The sequence below is a fragment of the Falco cherrug genome, chromosome 2 (assembly GCF_023634085.1).
Source record: "Falco cherrug isolate bFalChe1 chromosome 2, bFalChe1.pri, whole genome shotgun sequence".
In the NCBI taxonomy this organism is placed as follows: Eukaryota; Metazoa; Chordata; class Aves; order Falconiformes; family Falconidae; genus Falco; species Falco cherrug.
The window spans coordinates 77,089,394-77,109,937 of NC_073698.1; the positions used below are offsets into that span (position 1 = coordinate 77,089,394).

A 20,544-nucleotide genomic window follows, 5' to 3' on the forward strand; every position below is an offset into this window, starting at 1 on the left:
GTGCTCTTATAGAGCTCCAGCCAATACAAGCTGAGACCAGAGTGATGATGATTGTAGAAAATCTTTTAGAGTGTGCATAGAAAGGTCTTTTTATTAAATAATTTGACAATTAACTAGTCTACACATCAATTTCCAGTTAAAGTGCAATTTGTTTAAAAATATGTATTTAAACTAAATAAAAAATCCATTTAAAAATATTTTGCAGTATATTCTTGGAGCCCTACTACAGTAGCCCTTATCTTCTAGTTGATCTTGAATTTAACTTCAGCAGAAAGAAATTAGAGCTTCTGAATAACCCTTCACTGGCTGGTGTAGTTAAGCTAGTTTAAAATTTAAAAACAACATTAAGGATTGTTTTTCAGTACTACCTCACTGTCTGCAGCACCACAGAATCAGAAACAATATTTCTGAAAAGGCTATGTCTTCATTTGTGGAACTATTACTTAATTTGTGGCTTTGGATTTTGATCTGCCTTTGCTCTCAACTGTAACAGTAAATTCTGTAAATACTGATGGTTAGGACCCCCTTCTCCATTCAATTTCCATAATTTCAATTGGCCTCAGACCAGTGTTGAACTGACTTGTACTAGTTGAGAGTGCCAATTCCTTGCCTCTTTTTTTCCATGGATAACAAATAGGTTCAAATTCCCCAAATACTTTTCCCCCTCAGAGTCCAAAGGCACAGAATGGAGAGGAAAATCCTCTTAGGAAACAATGGTGAAAGATATATTTTTTAAAAATTTTGAAAGTCTGGAGCTTATTCCAGCCATTTTCTGGGACCATGAGGGAGCCAAGCTTATCTTTGACTTTTGATAAGTCTTGAAATATTTAACCACAAACATCTAACTTTTCCAAGAGTTTATTTTACTTTCATCACATAAGTATATGAAAGGCCAAATATGTAATTATTTGCTCTAGAATCCATCTACTTAGTCCTCTGTGTTTATTATGAATCTTTTCTTGGCAGGAAAAAAATGTGCAGCTGAGTTACACATAAAAAACCTCTTAGTAGGAAACAGCAATATTTGGTAGTAAGCAGGTATTTACAGATATTAAAAAACTGCATCAAGGAAGCTGGTTTAATAAGCCTGAGGCATGGGATCTTAGAAGGTTTATGAATTGAACCATATAATTTATTTTTTTAAGTTTTCAGTGTTACATTGTAAGCACTATGCAGAGCAGGAGACTGTGGTCAGTTCTAAAATTATGTACACATATTTTGGTTATTTGACCCTTACATAGCCCCCATCTCTTTGCTGATGGCTTTATGTTTCCACTTGCATTTTTACAGTCAATTTTGGTTTCAGTGTTGTATGTTCACCTCCTGCTGATTTTGTGGGGGTTGCAAATGCATACATCAGAGTAGAAAATATTCCTATGTATATAACGGGAAAAAGTAGTCATTAGTTTGACAAAGCATTTTAGTTTTGAATTTTAGATAGGAGCCCTGGGATACAAATTACAGTTTGGATAAAACTATGACCTTGGGTCCAGCCCTGTGAATCCTGTGAACAAATGTGTATTTCTGTCAGTAGTCCTTTTGAAATAGTTATGACTTTTGCAAAAGCAAGAGATACCCACAACTCAGACTTTGTAAGAGAGTAGATGCATGTTGATGTGGTTATGATTATACTTGGTAATAGCAGAGAGGCAAGAAGATCTTTTGGATTACTACAGTTGATGTTGCTAGTCAGGTTGGTTGATATTGTTTTTATAAGAAAGTGTTTTTATTGAAGGGAGAGATTGTTGGCACATAGCCTCCCATGAATGATTTTTATTGAAAGCTGTATACTCTGATACAATTGTTTTAATTTCAAAGGGAAAACATAGTCTTCAGCAAAATCTTTATTAGCCAAAGATAAAATAATAGGAACAGGGTCATAAATGATATTTCTTTTGGTTTGAAAACTGGCCAAAGCCATGCATTTTTGCAATGATAATTTTTTTCATGTTCTGGTTTATTAAGCATATAGGCCAACAAAATGCCCATCACCATAAGAATTATTAGAATTTTAAAAAATAATTTTTATGTGTCTGTAGGTGATTGCGGTATTTACAGAGATAGCTATGGACATTTACAATACATTTTCCTCCATATAATTAAAACCAAACAGAAGCATTGAGAAGCATGACTCGTGGTGAGATTGTATGTTCTCCTTCCTCCTCTGCCACTAAAGCTTGAATATGGTGTGTTACTATACAGGTTCCCACCTGTTACAATACTGAAAAGGAACAGCCAGTGCTTCTTAAGGAGCACTTTTAGAGAAAATTACAAAAATGGAGCAACATAGATAATCTCCTTTCTCTTCTTCCTTTTCTCTTTCCTTGCCTTGCCTTGTCCCGTCTCTCTCCCCCCACCTCCTGTCCTCTCTTTCTTTCTCTCTCTTTCTTCACCTCTTTCTCTCTGCCTTTTTTTCTTTCTTTTTCTCTCTCCCCATCTCTCCTTTCCTTCCTTCCTTCTTTCTTTCTTTCTTTCTTTCTTCCTTTCTTTTCTTTCTTTCTCTCTCTTTCTTCACCTCTTTCTCTCTGCCTTTTTTTCTTTCTTTTTCTCTCTCCCCATCTCTCCTTTCCTTCTTTCTTTCTTTCTTTCTTTCTTTCTTTCTTTCTTTCTTTCTTTCTTTCTTTTCCCCTTATTAAGTGAAATTTTATTCTGGTTAGAATTTCAAATCAGTGTTGGTGTTTTTGTTTTTGCAGGGAGGGGTTGTTGGAAAGAAGCAGTGGGGAATAGATGGCTGGAAAAAAAGTTAGTTTGCATAGTCTTGAGAAGAGACATTCCATGAATAATGCAGAAAATGGAACGATGAGAAACATTTTTGGAAAAAGATTGCTTTGTGGGGTAGACAACTTCATTTATTCGAAAGAAAAGGCAACTCACACATCTCAGCAAATCAGTAGGATTGGCTCAGAATAATAGGTTAAATTACTTCACCTCTCAGCTGTCTCTGATCTTGGGGGCCCAAGGCACATCAGGCCACACTGAACAATTGGACAGCCTGACACTAATTTAAAACACAGGCTCAAAGTATTGGTTCACTCCTTAAATCAATTACTGCATCTATCTGGAGACTTTTGTTGGTGAGTTTTATACGTGGCAAATAGAGTTAGCAAAAAGGACATACGGTGCACGCCATTCATTTTTTTGCAACTGTTATTATGGGTACAACAGTGAGAAAGACAGAAAAACATTCTTGTGTGAGCAAAGTTCAGGTTAGAAGAGGGAATACACTATAAGATAGATCTAGTCTTTACTGTGCATGTTTACTTAAAGCAGTGAAGGCTCAATCCAGCACCCATGAAAATCTATGGACGTCTGCTTTTGAATTCACTGGCTACTGTTCTGAGCCCTTTGCACTACTGTGGATTGAGTGTGGTGGATCATCTTTGAAAAGACACAAAGGAATTGTGTCAGTCTAGTGGTTTGGCTCTGAAGGGCCAGCTGCCAGCTGAATGCAGGTGATAGTTTCTGGGAACTTGTAGAAACCTTATTTTTCTGGATATCGGTCTTCTTGAGAGACATTAATATAGTTCACAGAGATTTTATCCCATTTTGTGGCAATCTAACATTTCTACAGCTGTGTTAGTTTACTACTTCATTTGCCAGCTTTCTCTAATAGCAGCTCCTCTGTATCCAGATCATCACCAGAAATTCCCATAAAAGCCCCTCTAATATTAGTTACTACTGAAGAAGGAATTAATTCAGTTTAATGAGTATAATTTGGAACACAGTTTTGATACATTCAGCTTATGTTTTAATGGTGTGTAGTTACCCAGATGCAGTGTATGCAGGTTACTTAAGAGCATTTTTGGGATAGGAAAAAACATAGCCATCTGCACTGCTTCATGTCTTACATGTCTCTTCACAGGTGGAGCTTACTGGTAATAGCATTTATGAGTACATACATCCTTCTGATCATGATGAGATGACAGCTGTTCTTACTGCTCACCAGCCTCTTCATCCTCACCTCTTACAAGGTACTTGTGTGAACTGTGATCCAACTACCACTGAAAAATTTAAATAAGTTACAATCCTAGGCTGAAATGTGACCAGTTCGTATTTATCTGATACGAAGCTACATATGTGAATGGAGGAGGAACAGGAAACTGTGACGCATGATTTTGGTTTGTTGCAGTAAAGGGAATAAGGTATCTTAGATTAAATAATGCTTTTCATGCCATGGAGTCCGCGCAGTTTTGAACAGGTGTTTATAGATTTTGCCCAGTGGCCATTTGATTTCTTTTATTTTGTCATCACTCCTGAGATTGCAGGAATGTTGCAATAGTCTAGTTGTGCACAGCTGTGGCTGTGTGGTCTTAGTGGGAAAAAAAAATACATTAGGCAATTGGGAAATAGGAGGACACTTTTAATGCTTTAAAAACAACTGTTGAATTCGAAGCTTTGACAAAAAGCTAGACCTAATGCCCTCCACTACAGGAAGAGCAAAAATGGGTTTTGTAAATGACCTAGATTTAGAAAATCTCATTAAAAAGTGATCTCTCCAGGAAAGTAATGTCCGCTTGCCTTGATACTGGATCACTGATTCACCAAGCCTCTCCACACATCCTGTTCAGGTGCTGCAGATGATTCACCCACGCGTACCCATACAGCATGATGTTAAGCTGGATGGAGTGTCAGGGAAGACAGCAGAACTCTCATTGATTATGTGAACGCCTGGATCAGACTGTCCACCCTGGCTGTGCTTAGCCACCACACATAAATATTAACATAACCCTTTGTGTATTAAGTTGTTACTTCAGTGTTGTAACTACTATATCACTAACAAAGATATGCTCATCTTCGCACTATAATCCTCAGTAGCTTTCGTTTCCTCAGGAGCAATTCTTTTAACTTTAAAACACCAGAAATAACCTGGCTCCATCGTGTACAATGTACTTCCACATATATTTCATAACTACTTAATCAGCTGGAGCTCACATTCTGCTAGTTTTTACTGGCCTTCTTAAAGGACAGCTCCTAAAAGCATGAGAAGCTTTGGATTTGAACTACAACTCTGTTTAGGATCAGGCATTTTTTTCACAGTTCTGGTGCCAATGGATTTTCTGTAGTTGGTGATCTCACCGCAGTTCTGACTGCTGTGATTCCATCAGTGCATAACCATGTACCCCCTGCATGCAGGGAAGTTTAATGTGCCTGGAAGCATATGTACTGGTCTGAGTGGTGTAAATGGAAGAATTATCTTAGTCTCCTTCTCTCCTCTGCCTCCCTAAACAGGTTGTTTTGCATACCCTTTGGTGTCTTAAAAAACAAACTTATTTTTCTTGGACTCTTCTCCTTCTAGTTGTTACTTGACTACTTCACAGTTTGTTCATTCCTTTGTCAGTTTGGTTTTTTTTTTAATGTTGACATTTTTTAAAACAAATTTTTTATTTTTTCCTAAATTATTGACAGGAGAGGGGACACTTCTGGTTGAAATGCATGACTTATCATGCAGTTCTGCTGGTATCCAGAATTGGTAGTAAGACATTTTTATACCCACTGTTTTGCCAGTGGCAATAATCTGTTTTTGTTACCTTTCTTTTTTTAAAATTTGTTAGCTGGAGATTTTTTTACAGATTTAAAGTCATGAGCAACTGATTGGAATTACGTCAAATGCAAATAAGCCTGCAGCTCTTCCTGTTCTCTGTTCAGTGAAATGGCTCTGTTTTACTAGAAGCAGTGAGACAGCACACTAGTACTGCAGTTCCAGAAGGTTTTTGGGTTTTGGTTTTTTGTTCAGAAATAGGTGCTGCCTGTTTCTTGCTTATGTTTGGATATCTCTGGATGCTTATCATGTCTGTTAGCATTTGTTTTCTGAAACAATCAGGTCTCTCATTTTTTCTACTTATGGTCAAATTCTTTATTTCCTTAACAAATTCTAGTCGCTGTGAAGTATAATTCTGTTCTGGTTGTGTCTCAAAAGACTTTGCACACAATTGAAACTTTTAAATTCAGTTGTGCTGTTTCAGTCTGAAATTCTGCTGATGGTATAATTAGCCCCAGATACATTCCTCATTCTCTGTAGCTTTCTTTACCTCATTCTACATAGATGCTATTTGTTATTAGTATCAAGCTCTGATTTCTCAATAGCGCAAAGGTAAAGGAAAATTTACTCTGAAATGTGATCCATTTACACGTTTTGTTTTGTGTAAAATTTTGTGTGGCAGAGGAAGTTGGTAAAAACCTCAAAACAACAGCACCTTATTTGGATTCCTAGACTTGGAGAAGATAAATAAAGGAGTTAAGCTGTGTTCTGGTTTGTATAGGGATTATTTAATGCAAATCTTACTTCTGTGTGTCTCTTCTCCATAAAACATGTGGACTGGGTGTATTGAAATATCCAGAATCCATGGCTAAATCTTTTTAAAATGAACAGAGTGACCAAATATTTATTTATATTTGTCTGCCCTGTGCCAGTAGTTCTCTTTTCTGCAGTGTATACATTGTACATATGTATCTTGAGGTATAACCTGAAACTACCTAGGCTACAGAAATCAAAGCAGATTTTCTATTTTTCTTCAGTGAAGCCCTGAAACCTACTTAATAAACGACAGGAATGAAGAAAGTTCTGTCTGTACCTTAGTAGATATTTTGAACATTTAAATGAAACATGGAGTTCTACAAATAATTTAGAACAGAGGGAGGTTGGGCGAAAGTGGCTTTATTTTCTAATAAAAAGGAAATCAGACTTTCTAAAGAGCATTTTTTGTCATTTCAGTTTGATTTTATCTCTTTTTTAAAACATGTCTGAAACATCAAGTCACAGGGTCAAATAAAATAATTCCTTTTATAACTTTAGTAATTTATAGATCTCTCCAATCTGTCGTATTACTCAGGAGTAAAATCAATATTGCACCTCAGACACAGAGGTTTATAACACAAATTTACAGCTTGGCTCATGTAACTTTACTTGCTCAAGATGTGTTCTTCAGCTAATTCTCAGATACGTATATACATTTCTAGTTCAGTTGCTATTTCAGCAGCTGTAGCTGGATAAGATCCATTATGATAGAAATAAAATCACAAATGTGAACACACGTATCTATACTTTGTGGCATTCTGTTGGTGGTGTTGAATAACCCAGAGTACAGATTACTTTTGACCTTCAGTTTTACAGTCTTAGTAAAATTTTATGCTATCCCTTTATTTATTTCTTCATTTGCTTTTAATCTTCCTCATTGTCCCTCATTATCCTCTTCAAACCTTCCCTTGTACGTCCAGTGCTTCATCAATTCCTTAGAAGCTTTTCTGAAAGACCAGACAACATGAGAAAGGTGGAAGCCTTGCAGCTGTTGAGCTCTAGAAGTTTTATTTGCATGCGTTCTATTTCTCAGGGAAATGCAAACTATTGCTCACTGCATAAAAGCTGATATAGTGTGTATTTCTTTATATTGTGCTTACTGTCACATTGTTTTTCTTCATATAACTCAGCCTGGTACTCAAAAATAATATATCAATTTAACAGGCAAAAGCCTTTTTCAATTATAACTTCTAAATTTTTTAAGTTTGCCCTGGACTTCCTAATGTTTCAGGTACAACAAGATGTGCCCATCTTCAAATATAGGAGGGTAGATACTTTGTTTTTATAAAGACAGTGAAAAATTATTGAATAATCACATGCTTCCAGTAGCTGGGACTTCATAGCAATCTTAAATGTAATAAAATTTGGGAAAATGGATGTTGGTGAAGTAGCTCTTGTGTTGTGTCATCACTCTTCAGATAAGTCCAATGTGGTGCTATAGCAAGCTATGGCAAAGAAAGCTTTTAGGGCAAGAAACTGGAAGGCAGCAATTCTGAGAAGCATTTAAAGGTCATAAAAGAAAACAGCTTGGTGTGAGCTCCTGTTGTGAAGCTGTGGCAAAATGGAGTAATGGAAAATCCTTGTGTATATAAGCAGGGGAATAGTAAACAGGAATAGCAAGGATGAATTAAGGATGAAAATAATACTGTATTATTTTTACAGTATTAGTGAAATGGACAGTGGATTTTTCTGTGTAATTCTGTTGTCCACTTAAAAAAAATATGGCAGTTTGGAGAAAGTATAGAAGAGACCCACAAACATGATTGAAGGACTGGAAAGGCTTATAATGAGAGATGAAAAAACACCATCTGTTTGGTTTATCAAAAGGAAGATTGGGAAGTGACTTGATTACTGTGCGTGCATACTTCCAAGGGAAGAAAATACTGGGAACTAAAGGACTGTTTTAGAAGAAAAAACATATCAAGGACTAATATCTGTGAACTGAAACCACAAAAGCTTAAATTAGAATAATGCATACATTTATAACTAGGAGTCTGATTAATCACAGGAACAAAGTACTGAGGAAAGCAGTGGTTTCTTCCTCTTTTGATGTCTTCAGATCAAGGCTGTATGCCTTTATAGAAGATACGCTTTAGGCAAACAGAAGTTACTGAGCTCAGTGCAAGAGTACCTGACTGAAGTTTAATGAACTGCAATGTACAGGTTACATCTGTGATCTAATGCTCCTTTTTGTCCTTTAAGGTCTACAAGCTATGACTCCATGAAAGCCATAAGCCCCGTGATCTGTGGAGGCTTTGGAGAATTTCAGCTTTAACTTATAAAGTCTTTAAGCTGCCTTTTTAGTTGCATGACCGGCATTGAAAATGTAAAACAATATGTACTGATCCCTTGCTATGAAAGAAACCAACAGCTGGACTCTCTTTCTGAGGGTAGCTGGGGTGGGGAAAAAGAATAATTTCTCTCACATATATATTAAAGGTAGGGTATGCCTCAGCAAATCACCGCACATGAGTCTTTAGGCCAACTTTGCACCAGTTGTAATAAATTTAATCCATTATATTCAACTGGGATGAGTTAGTAGGAAAAGAAAAAGGAAAAAAAAAAAAAAAGAGAATGATTTGGTATCTTTTCCAAATGATGTGTACTGGGTTGTGCTCAGATCTCAGGTAACTTTATTAGCCTTTCATAACTTTCCAAATATTGCTTAAAATGTTTCTGGTCTGCAGCATTTCAGTGTGTTCTGGCTTGGTTTTGTACTGTGAAGCCTTACACCTCAGTTTTGCACTGCCTATACCACCTGTATTTTTTGCATAGGCTGATAGTGGGATTCCTGGGCCTCTATCCTAAGACATGCAACAGTTCACTAACAGGAACATAGGAATTGTTTCATGGTGTAGGGCTGAGCAGCTAATTTCTTAGGATGTAGAAAAGTGGGTTTGATGCATGCTGTCTTTCCTTGAGGACTTCCAGTTCTGAAAGTTTTTCTTTTCTGTTTCTTCAAGCAGTGGAACTAACAAACTTGGTCCACTGGATGAGATTCTCCTGCTGGGGCAGAAAGTAGTCATCCAGCAGGGTGGCTAGGCTCCAACACGTGGGTATGAGGAGGTAACATTAGTTTCTGAATCTTGGAAGACTGCAAGATTATGTTTACAGCTCACTGTAGACACTCAGTGCATGCTGCGTATCTCCCCTGCTTATTGCAGGAGACCTAGTAGGTCGTGGTTGTGGTGCCATGCAAAATTCTGCCTAGCCAACAATAGCTCCAGAACTTCATGGAGGCATGTGAGGAGCTGACCCCTTTCCACACTTCACACATAGTGTAAAACTAAATGTCTGTCAGGCTAGTAAGTCTGAGCTGCTACAGCTCAGCATATGGTGGGAGGCAAAATGCTGGCAAAGGTTTGTGAAGTGACTGTTACAAAGTGCTTTGTCCAGAGGTGATAAGCATTTTGAATGTGTTTGAAATAGTGGTTGGCTTTCAGGGACCGAATGTTGAGGATTGCACCAGGATTATTGACTACATCCAGCTTCCCCTCGCATGCTCTTTAGATGAAACAACATACTGACACAAGCTGGGATGCACATACTACAATAAGTTGGGACCTTAAGCCCTCAAATTATGTTGCTGTCAAGTGTGTCTGTACTAACCATTTTTGCAGAAATTTTTCTGTTAGCAGCATAGAGTGGTAGGCTTGTAGCAGGATAGTAGCACTTACTAAACCATCTGGATGTTTTTGGAAAACGCTGTACCTCCTGAACCATATCTCTAAGAATAAAGAAGAAAATTTGTGTATGAAATATCAGGGTAGTGCAGGCTGGATATGACTAGTCAGTCCATCTGTCATCATTGCAGCTGAATACAAGCAAGCAAGCAAGCACATGAAATAAGAGATATTTGCACTGCAGGATAACTGAGACAAGCAATTAAGCAATGCTGAGAGGGATTCAGCATTGTGTGTTTCTCTTCCATGTGTGCATTTGGAATCAGACATTGTGTGTCTTTTATTGGTTTCATATGTTTTTTTCTGAGATTTTAATCCTTTAAAATGTCTATAGCTTCCCAGCTTTTGCTGACTTGCACACCAAAGCACAGTGTACTAAACCCAGCTTATTAACAAGCTCCAGAGCAGACAAAGGGAAAAAGGAATACTGCAGTTGTTGTAGACATCTCGGTTGTCTGCTAATAACTGGATAATTCTTATATGACTAGTTATAAGCCTAATGTAAGTTACACAAGGATTTTGGAATACATTGTGTCAGACTTTCTCCATTCTGGTTGATGCTTTAAAGAGCACTGTATCAGTCAGCGAAGAAGCAAATGCCTGTTCCTATCAGGGAAGAACATCTTCCCTACGTACATTTCATTCAGTATTAAAAGAAGGGAATAGAAAATTGGACATCTGGAAAAGTCTTTTTTACACTAAGTTTTAAAGACATTTTTCTAGTAGCACATATACAAAAGAAATGTTGATATAAATTTTTGTTTTAATTAATCTAAAATATTTTATAGGATCTAAAAATATTTTATAGGAGAACTGTTATTGAAAGATAAAGGTTTAACAGGATGATCCTGTTACCACTGTTTGTTAGTGTTAATTTAAACTTGAGAAACCAAGAAAATACTATTATTATGGATGTACAAAAGTGGAAAAGAGGGAAGACTGTTGTCACCCCATTAAAAAAATCTTTTTTTGTTGGTAATTAGCCATACTATATATCAAAGATAGTAGAGTGCTTCAGACTGCACAAGATATTTGTTTCCTTTCTGCCTAGTGCCCTGTTGAGTTTCTCCTGTAAGAAAAGTTTAGAAGCATCATTTACAGGAGCAAAAGAAAAATTGGGCAAATGCTGGAAAACATCTAAGTTTGGGTGACAGGAATGGTAGTAGAGACAATTTACCCTCTGCAGCACTGACAGGATTCTGCATACAGTCAGGACACAGAACAAACTGACCAAATAGGGACGAAATTTGGGCAGCACGTGCAAGCTTGAAACTCTAGGACAGAGGACAGCAACTGATTGCTCTCCTACCATAGCAAGAACATTACCAGGACAAAACAAGTCAGCCCACAAACTTCAGTTCTAGCTTAGTATGTGTGTAGGGACTTGCTCTCTCTTGCTCGCTCTCTAATTTGCAATTTTGCCATGTAAGGTATTTATATTTTATCATTCAACCAGTGCCACTCATTTGCTAAAAAGAAGATGAGTATTCTCAAACACTTAAGCCTGTAACTTGCATGTGTATATACAATGCTGCAGTGTAATAGGGAGAAGGGAAAGCATGTCTGGTTTGTTTTTTCTCTCTACTTGAAATCAGTTTGACCAAGTAAGAAGGGGGAAATGTTGTTTTCATACATCCCTTTGCATGCAGTGTTTTGTCTTGCAGAATAGTTTTGATCACAACCTCACTTTTGCACTGTTCTTTTTAGCCTAGCAATAATAAAGATGGTTAGTAAGCACCAGGCTTACAGGTCTGACTCCTCATTTTCCACTAACTCATCTCCAGGCCTGCTTCTGAATTTGTCATGAGCAAAGTCCATCAAAGGCATTCACAAGCCCATTCTCATGCTGGCCCTGTCCTGGATTCCCCGCTTCAAGGACTACCTTAAAACTGTGTGTGCTACTATGCAAGCTCTCTTTTGTGTGCACCTACAACGCTTTTGCCTCTTTTTTGTTCTGGAAGTTGGTGTTGACCTCATTCAGAGTTAAGGGGTAGAATTTGTGACATTCTTTCTCCCGTGCCTCACAAAAGCTATAGCCTTATGCTCACAGGAGACTAGCCAAGATACTTGCATGCTCTTTTAGTCAGCAACGTGCTGTGTGGGACCCAGATGCTTTGCAGATTACACAAAAATAAGAGTAGAACATGTGTGACTTCATACTACAGAGGAGCTAAGAAGGCAATAACCAACTGAACGAGCAAAAATAACCCAGAGTGTTTTGGGGGTTGGGCAGTAAAGTGTTATCCAGACATGAACTTGCGGTATCTGTGTTTCCACCCTGTAAAACAGTCCAGCAGGGACATGGAGCACAGCTTATCACACATGCATGCCTTGTCTCCAGAGGACTGCACTAGCTTGAGGCAGGCACGTGTCTCCACACAAGTTAGATGGGAGGAAAGGTAGAAGCAGGTGACCGTGAGCTCAGTGCTTTGTCTAATCGTGCCCTTAGAGAACTCTTTTCATCTTCTACACTATAGCTGAGATTTGACATTGCACCCAAGCTGCCATGCAGAGCGAACATGAATCATTAGTTGTGTCAAGAGCTCCCAGTTTTAATGCTGCTTCGTATTTTTCATAGTGACAGATGAGGCATACATTCTTAAAACAGTGCATGGCGCAGCAGAGTGCAGTTTGCATGGTGATGTATATTAATTTACAAAGTGGTTCTGCAATAAAACAATGCCATATTTTGCTAATGTCAAAACTTGGGAGCTTTGCAAAAGACATATAAAATAGTAGCTTTTGCCTTAGAGAAAATAAAGGCATGAGAGGTGAAGTTGTGGAAAAAACTATGATGATTTTTTTTCTCAGTCCACTGTGCAAGCAGCATGCAAACCACAGAATTCTGTGGCTGTTTGCTTTCAAAAGAGATGAAAGATGGAGTGGAAAGAAAAGATGGATTTCATAGTTGCACCCCCAGGGATGGCAATTCTGGGTTCCATAAAACTAACCATAATTTCACAGAAATGCTTGGAGAATCCTGTTTGGCAGTCATGTGCAATAAGAGTGAACAAATGCACAAATTCTTTGTCCAAATTAGCAAGACTCATTTTCTTTACTGTGATACTTATTCTGTTTATGAGAATAAGAAAATAAAAATCTGTAAAATATAAACAGGCTATTTTATTCTTGACTAGTACTTGTAGTCAAACCATAATCCGTGATATAGGAAGCTAAGAAAATAAAAGGGACTAATGGAGAAGGCATTCTTTATAGAAATGGTACTTGGTGCTGTGAGAAAGAAATATATCTTCTGTATGTCCATAGACAGCACTGTTTTTCTGTGTTCTCAGTCACAGGTTGCTGTGTTTCAGCTTTGTGAGGATGTTAACATATGGATAACTTTGGGCTGGGATCTGAATGAAGCTATTTACTCTCTGCCTCATTTATAACATTTACTGAATCTACTCAACTATATGGTAGCAGTGCTTCAGGGAGGGAGCCTCTCCATAATGAGCAGGCAATATAGTAATATATTAGTAGAATAGAAAAACCTCTCTGAGTCTGATAAGGGAAACATGGAGTTTGGCTAAAAAATAAACAGCGATGCATTTGAAATAGATGTCTTGGACATGGATATGGACTCTGACTTGCAGTACCTCCCCCTCATTATAAATGATACCTCAATTTTATTAAAATATCTGCTAGTAGACACACTGGAAAAGTCAGGATCTCAGTAACTAGTTACACCCTTCCAAAGAAGAGCAGAAAGAAAGACAAAGAAATCTGCTCAAAGTGTATGATCATGTTGATCAAAACTAGTATTTTACTTACATTAGTTTTAATTTCCAACTATTACCAGTCACCCAGTTGAGGAAAAATGGAAAATTGGAATTCCAGGATAAAACCCGAGTGACTCACAGATCATTCTTAAAAACATTTCAATAAAAGTTTGTGGAGCAGTGGGGAGAGGACAATCACTTTCAAATGTTAAACATCGATACAAGGCAAACAAAATCAGGGATTTGCTATCATAAGTAAATCCAAGTTATAACAAATACTGGAAGTGTTTGTCTGCTAGAAAAATAGACCTGTGATTGTGTTCCGCATAACTAAAGAAAAGCACTGTGCCAAAAATGGGAGGGTAAACATTTAGAAAGAACCCTAAAGCTTTGCTTTTCATCTCTAATTCCTGTAGCAGATAAACACATCAATACGTTCTGAGAAATGTTAAAAGCTGTACGAAGATGGCTGGTCTGCTTTTCAGGAAGGTCTCATCAGAGCCTTTCAAGATACTTACCAATTTAGAAGTGGGGGTGGAGGTTTATTTTTAACGATAACAGTTATGAGACATTTTCTTGACTCATCTCGTGCAAAAAGTTTGAACAGAAGAATCTGCAAACTTTGAAAATTCTTCAACTGACTTATGAAAAGAAGGATCAATTTCCAAGTTATGTTAAAATTGTTTGGGGGAGGGAAATAAGTCACATTCAGGTAAAGAGGGAAAATAGATGCTGACATAGAAAGTAAAGGGGAATATGGGAAAAGCTGCAGTACGCCTGTAAAGGAAAATGCGTTAAAACCTTTCTTATGAAATACAGAACTGTTTGTCAGAATTATAGATGGCTAGGGCAAATGCTAGAAAATGTGCAAATAAACACACAAATTTCATCATATATGGTGAACCTTCTGGAATAGTCGGTATTTGAAAGAAATGGTGCTGAGTAGGAGATACAACAGTAGTGATGTTTTGCATGAATTGCAGCAAAATTTGCCATCTCCATGAGGTGACTGCTTACTTTTTTGGAAACTCAGGTGGTTGGGAGAGGAATGGCTGGAGACCAGTCCTGCAGAAAGGGATCTGGGGGTGCTGGTTAATGCTAAGCTGAGTATGGCCCTGGCAGCCAAGAGGGCAAACCACATTCTGGGGTGCATCAAACACAGTATAGCCAACCAGCCACAAGAGGTGATTATCCCACTGAATTTAGCAAATTTAGCATTGGTGTGGCTTCACCTAGAGGGCTGTGCAGTTCTGAGCCCTGCAATTTAAGAAGGATGTGAAGGGCCTTAAATGCATCCAAATGAGGGCAACAAAGCTGGTGAAAGGGCTGCAAGGCATGCCTAAGGAATCTGGGTTTGTCTAGTTTGGAGAGAAGGAGGCTGAGAGGTGACCTCGTTGCTCCCTACAGCTTCCTGAGGAAGGAAAGTGGAGGGAGATGCTAATCTCTTTGCCCTGGTATGCAGTGACGGGACACATAGGAATTGTTCAAAGCTGCACCAGGGGAGGTCTAGACTGGACATTAAGAAGCATTTCTTTACAGACTCCCTAGAAAGGTGGGTGATGCCCCAAGCCTGTCATTGTTTAAGAGGCATTTGCACAATGCCCTTAATAACATGTTTTAACTTTTGGTCAGCTTTGGAGTGGTCATGCACTTGGACTAGATGGTTGTTGTATGTCCCTGCCAACTGAACTATTCTATTCTATTCTATTCTATTCTATTCTATTCTATTCTATTCTATTCTATTCTATTCTATTCTATTCTAATTCTATTCTATTCTATTCTATTCTATTCTATTCTATTCTATTCTATTCTATTCTATTCTATTCTATTCTATTCTAATTCTATTCTATTCTTGTTCTGTTCTGTTCTGTTCTAATTCTATTCTGTTCTGTTTTATTCTATTCTATTCTGTTCTGTTCTCTTCTCTTCTATTCTATCCTATCCTATTCTATTCTATTCAATTCATTTCTATTCTATTCTATTCTATTCTATTCTATTCTATTCTATTCTATTCTATTCTAATTCTATTCTATTCTTGTTCTGTTCTGTTCTGTTCTGTTCTAATTCTATTCTGTTCTGTTTTATTCTATTCTATTCTGTTCTGTTCTCTTCTCTTCTATCCTATCCTATCCTATTCTATTCAATTCATTTCTATTCTATTCTAATTCTATTCTATTCTATTCTATTCTATTCTATTCTATTCTATTCTATTCTATTCTATTCATTTCTATTCATTTCTATTAATTTCTATTCTATTCATTTCTATTAATTTCTATTCTATTCTATTCTATTCTAATCCAGCTTTCCAGTTTTACAGCTTTTCAGCTTGCTTCTGGAAGCTCTAGTGTATGGGGCAATATAATGTATAACACATAATGCCTCCTGCAGTGACAAATGTGAATTTACATATGAGATTGTTTTACTCCAATCTAAAATATCCCCAATACCACACTGTGTGAAGATACAGTTGTCTCGGTTCCAGGTGCTGTGAAGGCACAGCTGGAAAGTAGTTCACCATGGGAGATACTGTTACGCTTCATGAAATCTTCTCTGCTTCTTGCAGCTCTAAAAATACTGTTCTGTAAATACATCGAGTTACATCCATCCAAATACACACAGAATACATACACGGAGATTACAGTGCTGTAATAGTGTTTTATCTATTATTTATTATCGCTAATAATAATATGAAGTACATCCTCATGCAGACAAATGGGGTCTCTTTTTTTAGAGATGAAAATATCTTCACATTGGATCTGGTTTTATTTCTTAATCTCCCTTTCCATAAAAGAAAAAAGGAAAAAAGAAAGACCAAACTCAAAGCTGAGCAGTACGTAGTTATCAATATCTATACGGTTTGAGTGAATTACCATTTTTTTCTTTGATACATACAGAAGATAAAAAACAATAAAGATTGTTCTTATTCGTTTTTTTTTGTTGTGTTAACTCAGCTGGAACATCTTTATAAGACTTTCTGGTCTATTCGGTAGCATTTTGTTTCTCATCCTTCACTAGCTGATGATTTCATCTTTTCTCTATAACTGATATAGTTTATAAAGAGATTTTTAACATTTTCTTAACACAAAGGAAAGGCATTAACATCACTTACAGTGATGCATTTATATAGTTAACATTTGAGAATAACTAAATATAGTGGTTAAGCTACGTTATTAGATGGTATGAATATTTTCTGATAATTAAAAAGGCTATTTTCCTTCAGTGTTGCTTATATTCTGTTTCAGTCATAACAATTTACTACTCATTATTCTGTCTCTTAAGTTTCATGTATATGTGCTTAACCCACAGTTGTCTCAACCTTTAACTTCTTAAGAACAGGTAGGACTTGGTTGGTTTCCTCTCTGTTATCTTCTTGATAGCCTAAGATTCTTTCTGTTGTTTATATGTGCTGTGCTTACTCATTTGCTTGAAAGAACACTAGTGATATTGATAATTACATTACCAGGTCTAGATGCTTTAAGTTATATTTTTTGCAGTTTTTCAAAACTTAATTCTGACTGATAAAATCACTTAACTCCTAAGGATAATTGGTTACATACACCGCATAGCCTGGAGTGCCTATTTTACATTTACTGTTCTTCTATCTTTCACAACTGGAGACTTTTGCTATATCCCTGGACATCTTCAGTTACTTTCCTTTTACAGAAGGTGCTGGATATTTATGCTACAGGCTTTTTTCCTGTATAACTGAGCTGTCATGCTTACTATCTCCTCACAATTTTGTGATTAACCTCTGCAGCAGGACAGCATGCATTAGTAATCACTCTTCTCACAGCTCATCTGATTTCTCCTATTTTAATATTCAGCATCTCCTTCTTTACTTGCTAAATCTTTAAGTACTTAATTTCCTTTCTACATTCTCTTCATTAGAGTAGACCATTTTAACTGCATTAGGTACAGCCTGGATGTGATGTTCTAAGTTTTGCATTATATTGATGGATGTGTTAGTATCCAGCAGGATACCAGGGCTTTTCATTTCCTAATCAGCTTTACAACTACACATTTACTTTAGTTCTTTTCTGCTTTGCTACCCTCTTCTACTAATTCCAAGGGTATTGGGAAGTCACACTGGCAAAGGTATCAGTTAATATGAATACTAATTCACATTGTTCACAGCCTTGCACACCTAGGCTCTTTATGTGACAGTTTTGGTCTTATTGCTCCTATATATTTTGCAGTCTCTTGATCAGGTCTGCAGATAGTTTTATCCCCAGTAGGCACGCACAAACACACATATGTACACAGAGCCCACCAACAACAGATCAACAGGGACAGCAGAACAGTGCTTTTACAGGCACCACATACACACTAATAACACTCATGTAAGCATGAGCAATGTGGATGGCCTTGTCCTGCTTTTCCTTGCCAGTGAGTCATTCTCAAAGCTCACTAATAGGTTTTATACTCTCTTGCACACACTCACAAGCTTCTCTGGTAGTTTCTGTGTTCTTCAGCTCCAATCCTGCAAATGATGCCCAGACACAATTATAGCACCTGCACATTATTCACTGGGCACTTTGACATAGCCATTAGCCTTAACCAGTCATGTCACAATCCCAGCAGGCTGCTTAAAAATGCTGTGGCATCCTGCATCTGCCCATCTTATGGGACACACTGCATTACTAGATAACTGCATTAGTAGTTGTTACGGCCCCAGACCATCCAGGAATGGTCAAGTGCTCTTTTTCTCCTTTAGACATATTTTGCTTTTTTCTCTGCAAAATGACACTGGGGTCCCACACAAAAACAATCACTCTTAAGACACACAGGAGGAGGAATGCATATCATCCTGTATGTACTACTTTGGCCTCTTCAGGTAAAAAGGCAGTATACCACTCAGCCCAGGTTCTGTCTGGCCACATGGACCATCTCTCCTTTTGCTTACTTCAGGCATCTTAGTATCAGCTAGGTCAAGACTCAAAAATGGAACCTCCCAGATAAGTCCCCAGTTACCTCATGGGTAACTCATCCCTCTTTAGATTGCAGGCATGAGATATAACTGATTTAAAAGACTACTGTTTGTTGGTTCAGCAACACACTGCTAAAAAACTAATTACAGTTATATGTAATTTTGCACTTGATTACACAAAATGACAAAGCTACCGATTATTACTCTTCAGTCTCACAAGTCACGTGTGGCTACTACTGAATTACAATTCTATCACCCTTCCCTCCCCATACCACTTAGTACTAGGGTGCAGCTCTATTCCTCTTTACTCTGTCCTCCTATACCACATAGCATGTTTGCACTTGCATTGTTTTAATCACCCTCTTGCTTTCCTAGAAAGTCTGTAGCCAGTTCCAGGGGGACCTCTTGCTTACAATCCTCATGAAATCAGGGACACAAGGTATCTTCTTAAATAATTAAATAGCTAATAATGTAAAATAATAAAGGAAAAATGTTATCCTCTAGTCTGGGTTCTGCTCTAGTTTTATCAACACCTGAAGACCACACTGTGGATCATAAACTGCTGCTGGTGGAACAGTGAAGTTACAGCTAACTAAGTGTTTCTGTAGCAGTGTACTAGTCTACAGTAACATTTAAAAACAAAGGAAGCAGCAAATAGAAGGCTAATGAATAAGGTGCCTGGAAGGAGCTTGCTACTGAAAAAGACTCTTTAAGATCTTGTGGCAGGACATTTGAGAAGTTTAAGAGTTTAAGGCACTGCTTCCAATTGCACTAATAATCTTTTTATAGAAGTCATTATGTAAGTAATTAAAAGACAATTAATGTAAGTCATCAAAATTGCTGGCAACTCACTTCATGTCTAAAGATGGTCTTTGTATCCTCATTACTGTTTATTAATTATTTTTCTCCCTTGCCCCCTTGAAGGGAGAAAGTTACCTTTATTTTGTGTGCATGGGGCTGTGGCAGAAAGAGAGCAAGCACTAGTATTAGGTCACACAGAAAATTTGTATCGAAACCATGAATTGCACTGATGTTCCTATCTCCCAGATCCATTCTTTACTTGTGAAATCACGCTTCAGCAATAGTAGTCTGTACTGTATGGCTTCCTCCCACCAAATTGTATACATTTGTATTTAAAACCCTATAGTAGATGTGCCAGTTCATTTAAATGCCTGTTTTCCCCATACGGATCTAATTTGCATTACAAAAATAAATGGAAAATTAAAATGCTCAGGAAGGCTGATATTAGTTGAGATACACTACATAGTGCATTTCTTTTCCTTCCTTGCTAAATCCTTTTTCTGTGGTTATATCTTCAGACCTTTAAACTCAGAACTTAATATAGAGAGTTTATTGGTTTCCAGGTAGTGGTCTGAGGCTCAAACCAGTGCAGGTGTGTGGCTAAGAGGTGTTAATTAGGTGATGGATGCACAAAAATTGGGAATGCAACTCAACAGTTACATCAAATTAAAGCAAGACTCCAACTGATTACAGTGGACTTTGGATCAAACCCTATGGTGAGTTAGAAGGTAATACAACATTGCAAAAAACCTGAAAACTGCTCTGTTTCCCTGATTTTCCTATTCACAGATGTACCAAGTGAGATTTCTTTCCCTAATATAGTTGTGTTTTGGCAAACTGCAACTTTCAGTAAAAAAAGTCAGAACTATGTCTGAACTGTTACTGAGAATAATTAACATTAAATATAATAGTAATTTATTCTTAGTAGAAAATGTGTACCTGAGCAATATTTAACTTTAAGACATTTCTGGAGGTTATGCATGAAGACATTTGTTTAAAAACATCTGCCAAGATGGTTTTGGACATCAGTGAAACAGGTATTAATATTGCATATGGAGACCAGAAGTTCATCAGTCTGGGCACAGCTAACTATGTACGCTCAAATTATTACAAAAC

General features: G+C 37.3%; 1 protein-coding gene across 1 annotated transcript in view; it reads left to right on the top strand.

The window, feature by feature from the left end:
• SIM2 (SIM bHLH transcription factor 2) overlaps positions 1–20,544 on the top strand; it is a 59,035-nt gene that overhangs the window by 14,851 nt on the left and 23,640 nt on the right. The window contains exon 4 of the mRNA XM_005438532.2: positions 3,863–3,971. Within this exon, the coding sequence (XP_005438589.2) occupies positions 3,863–3,971 (109 nt within the window). The remainder of the gene's footprint in view (positions 1–3,862; positions 3,972–20,544) is intronic.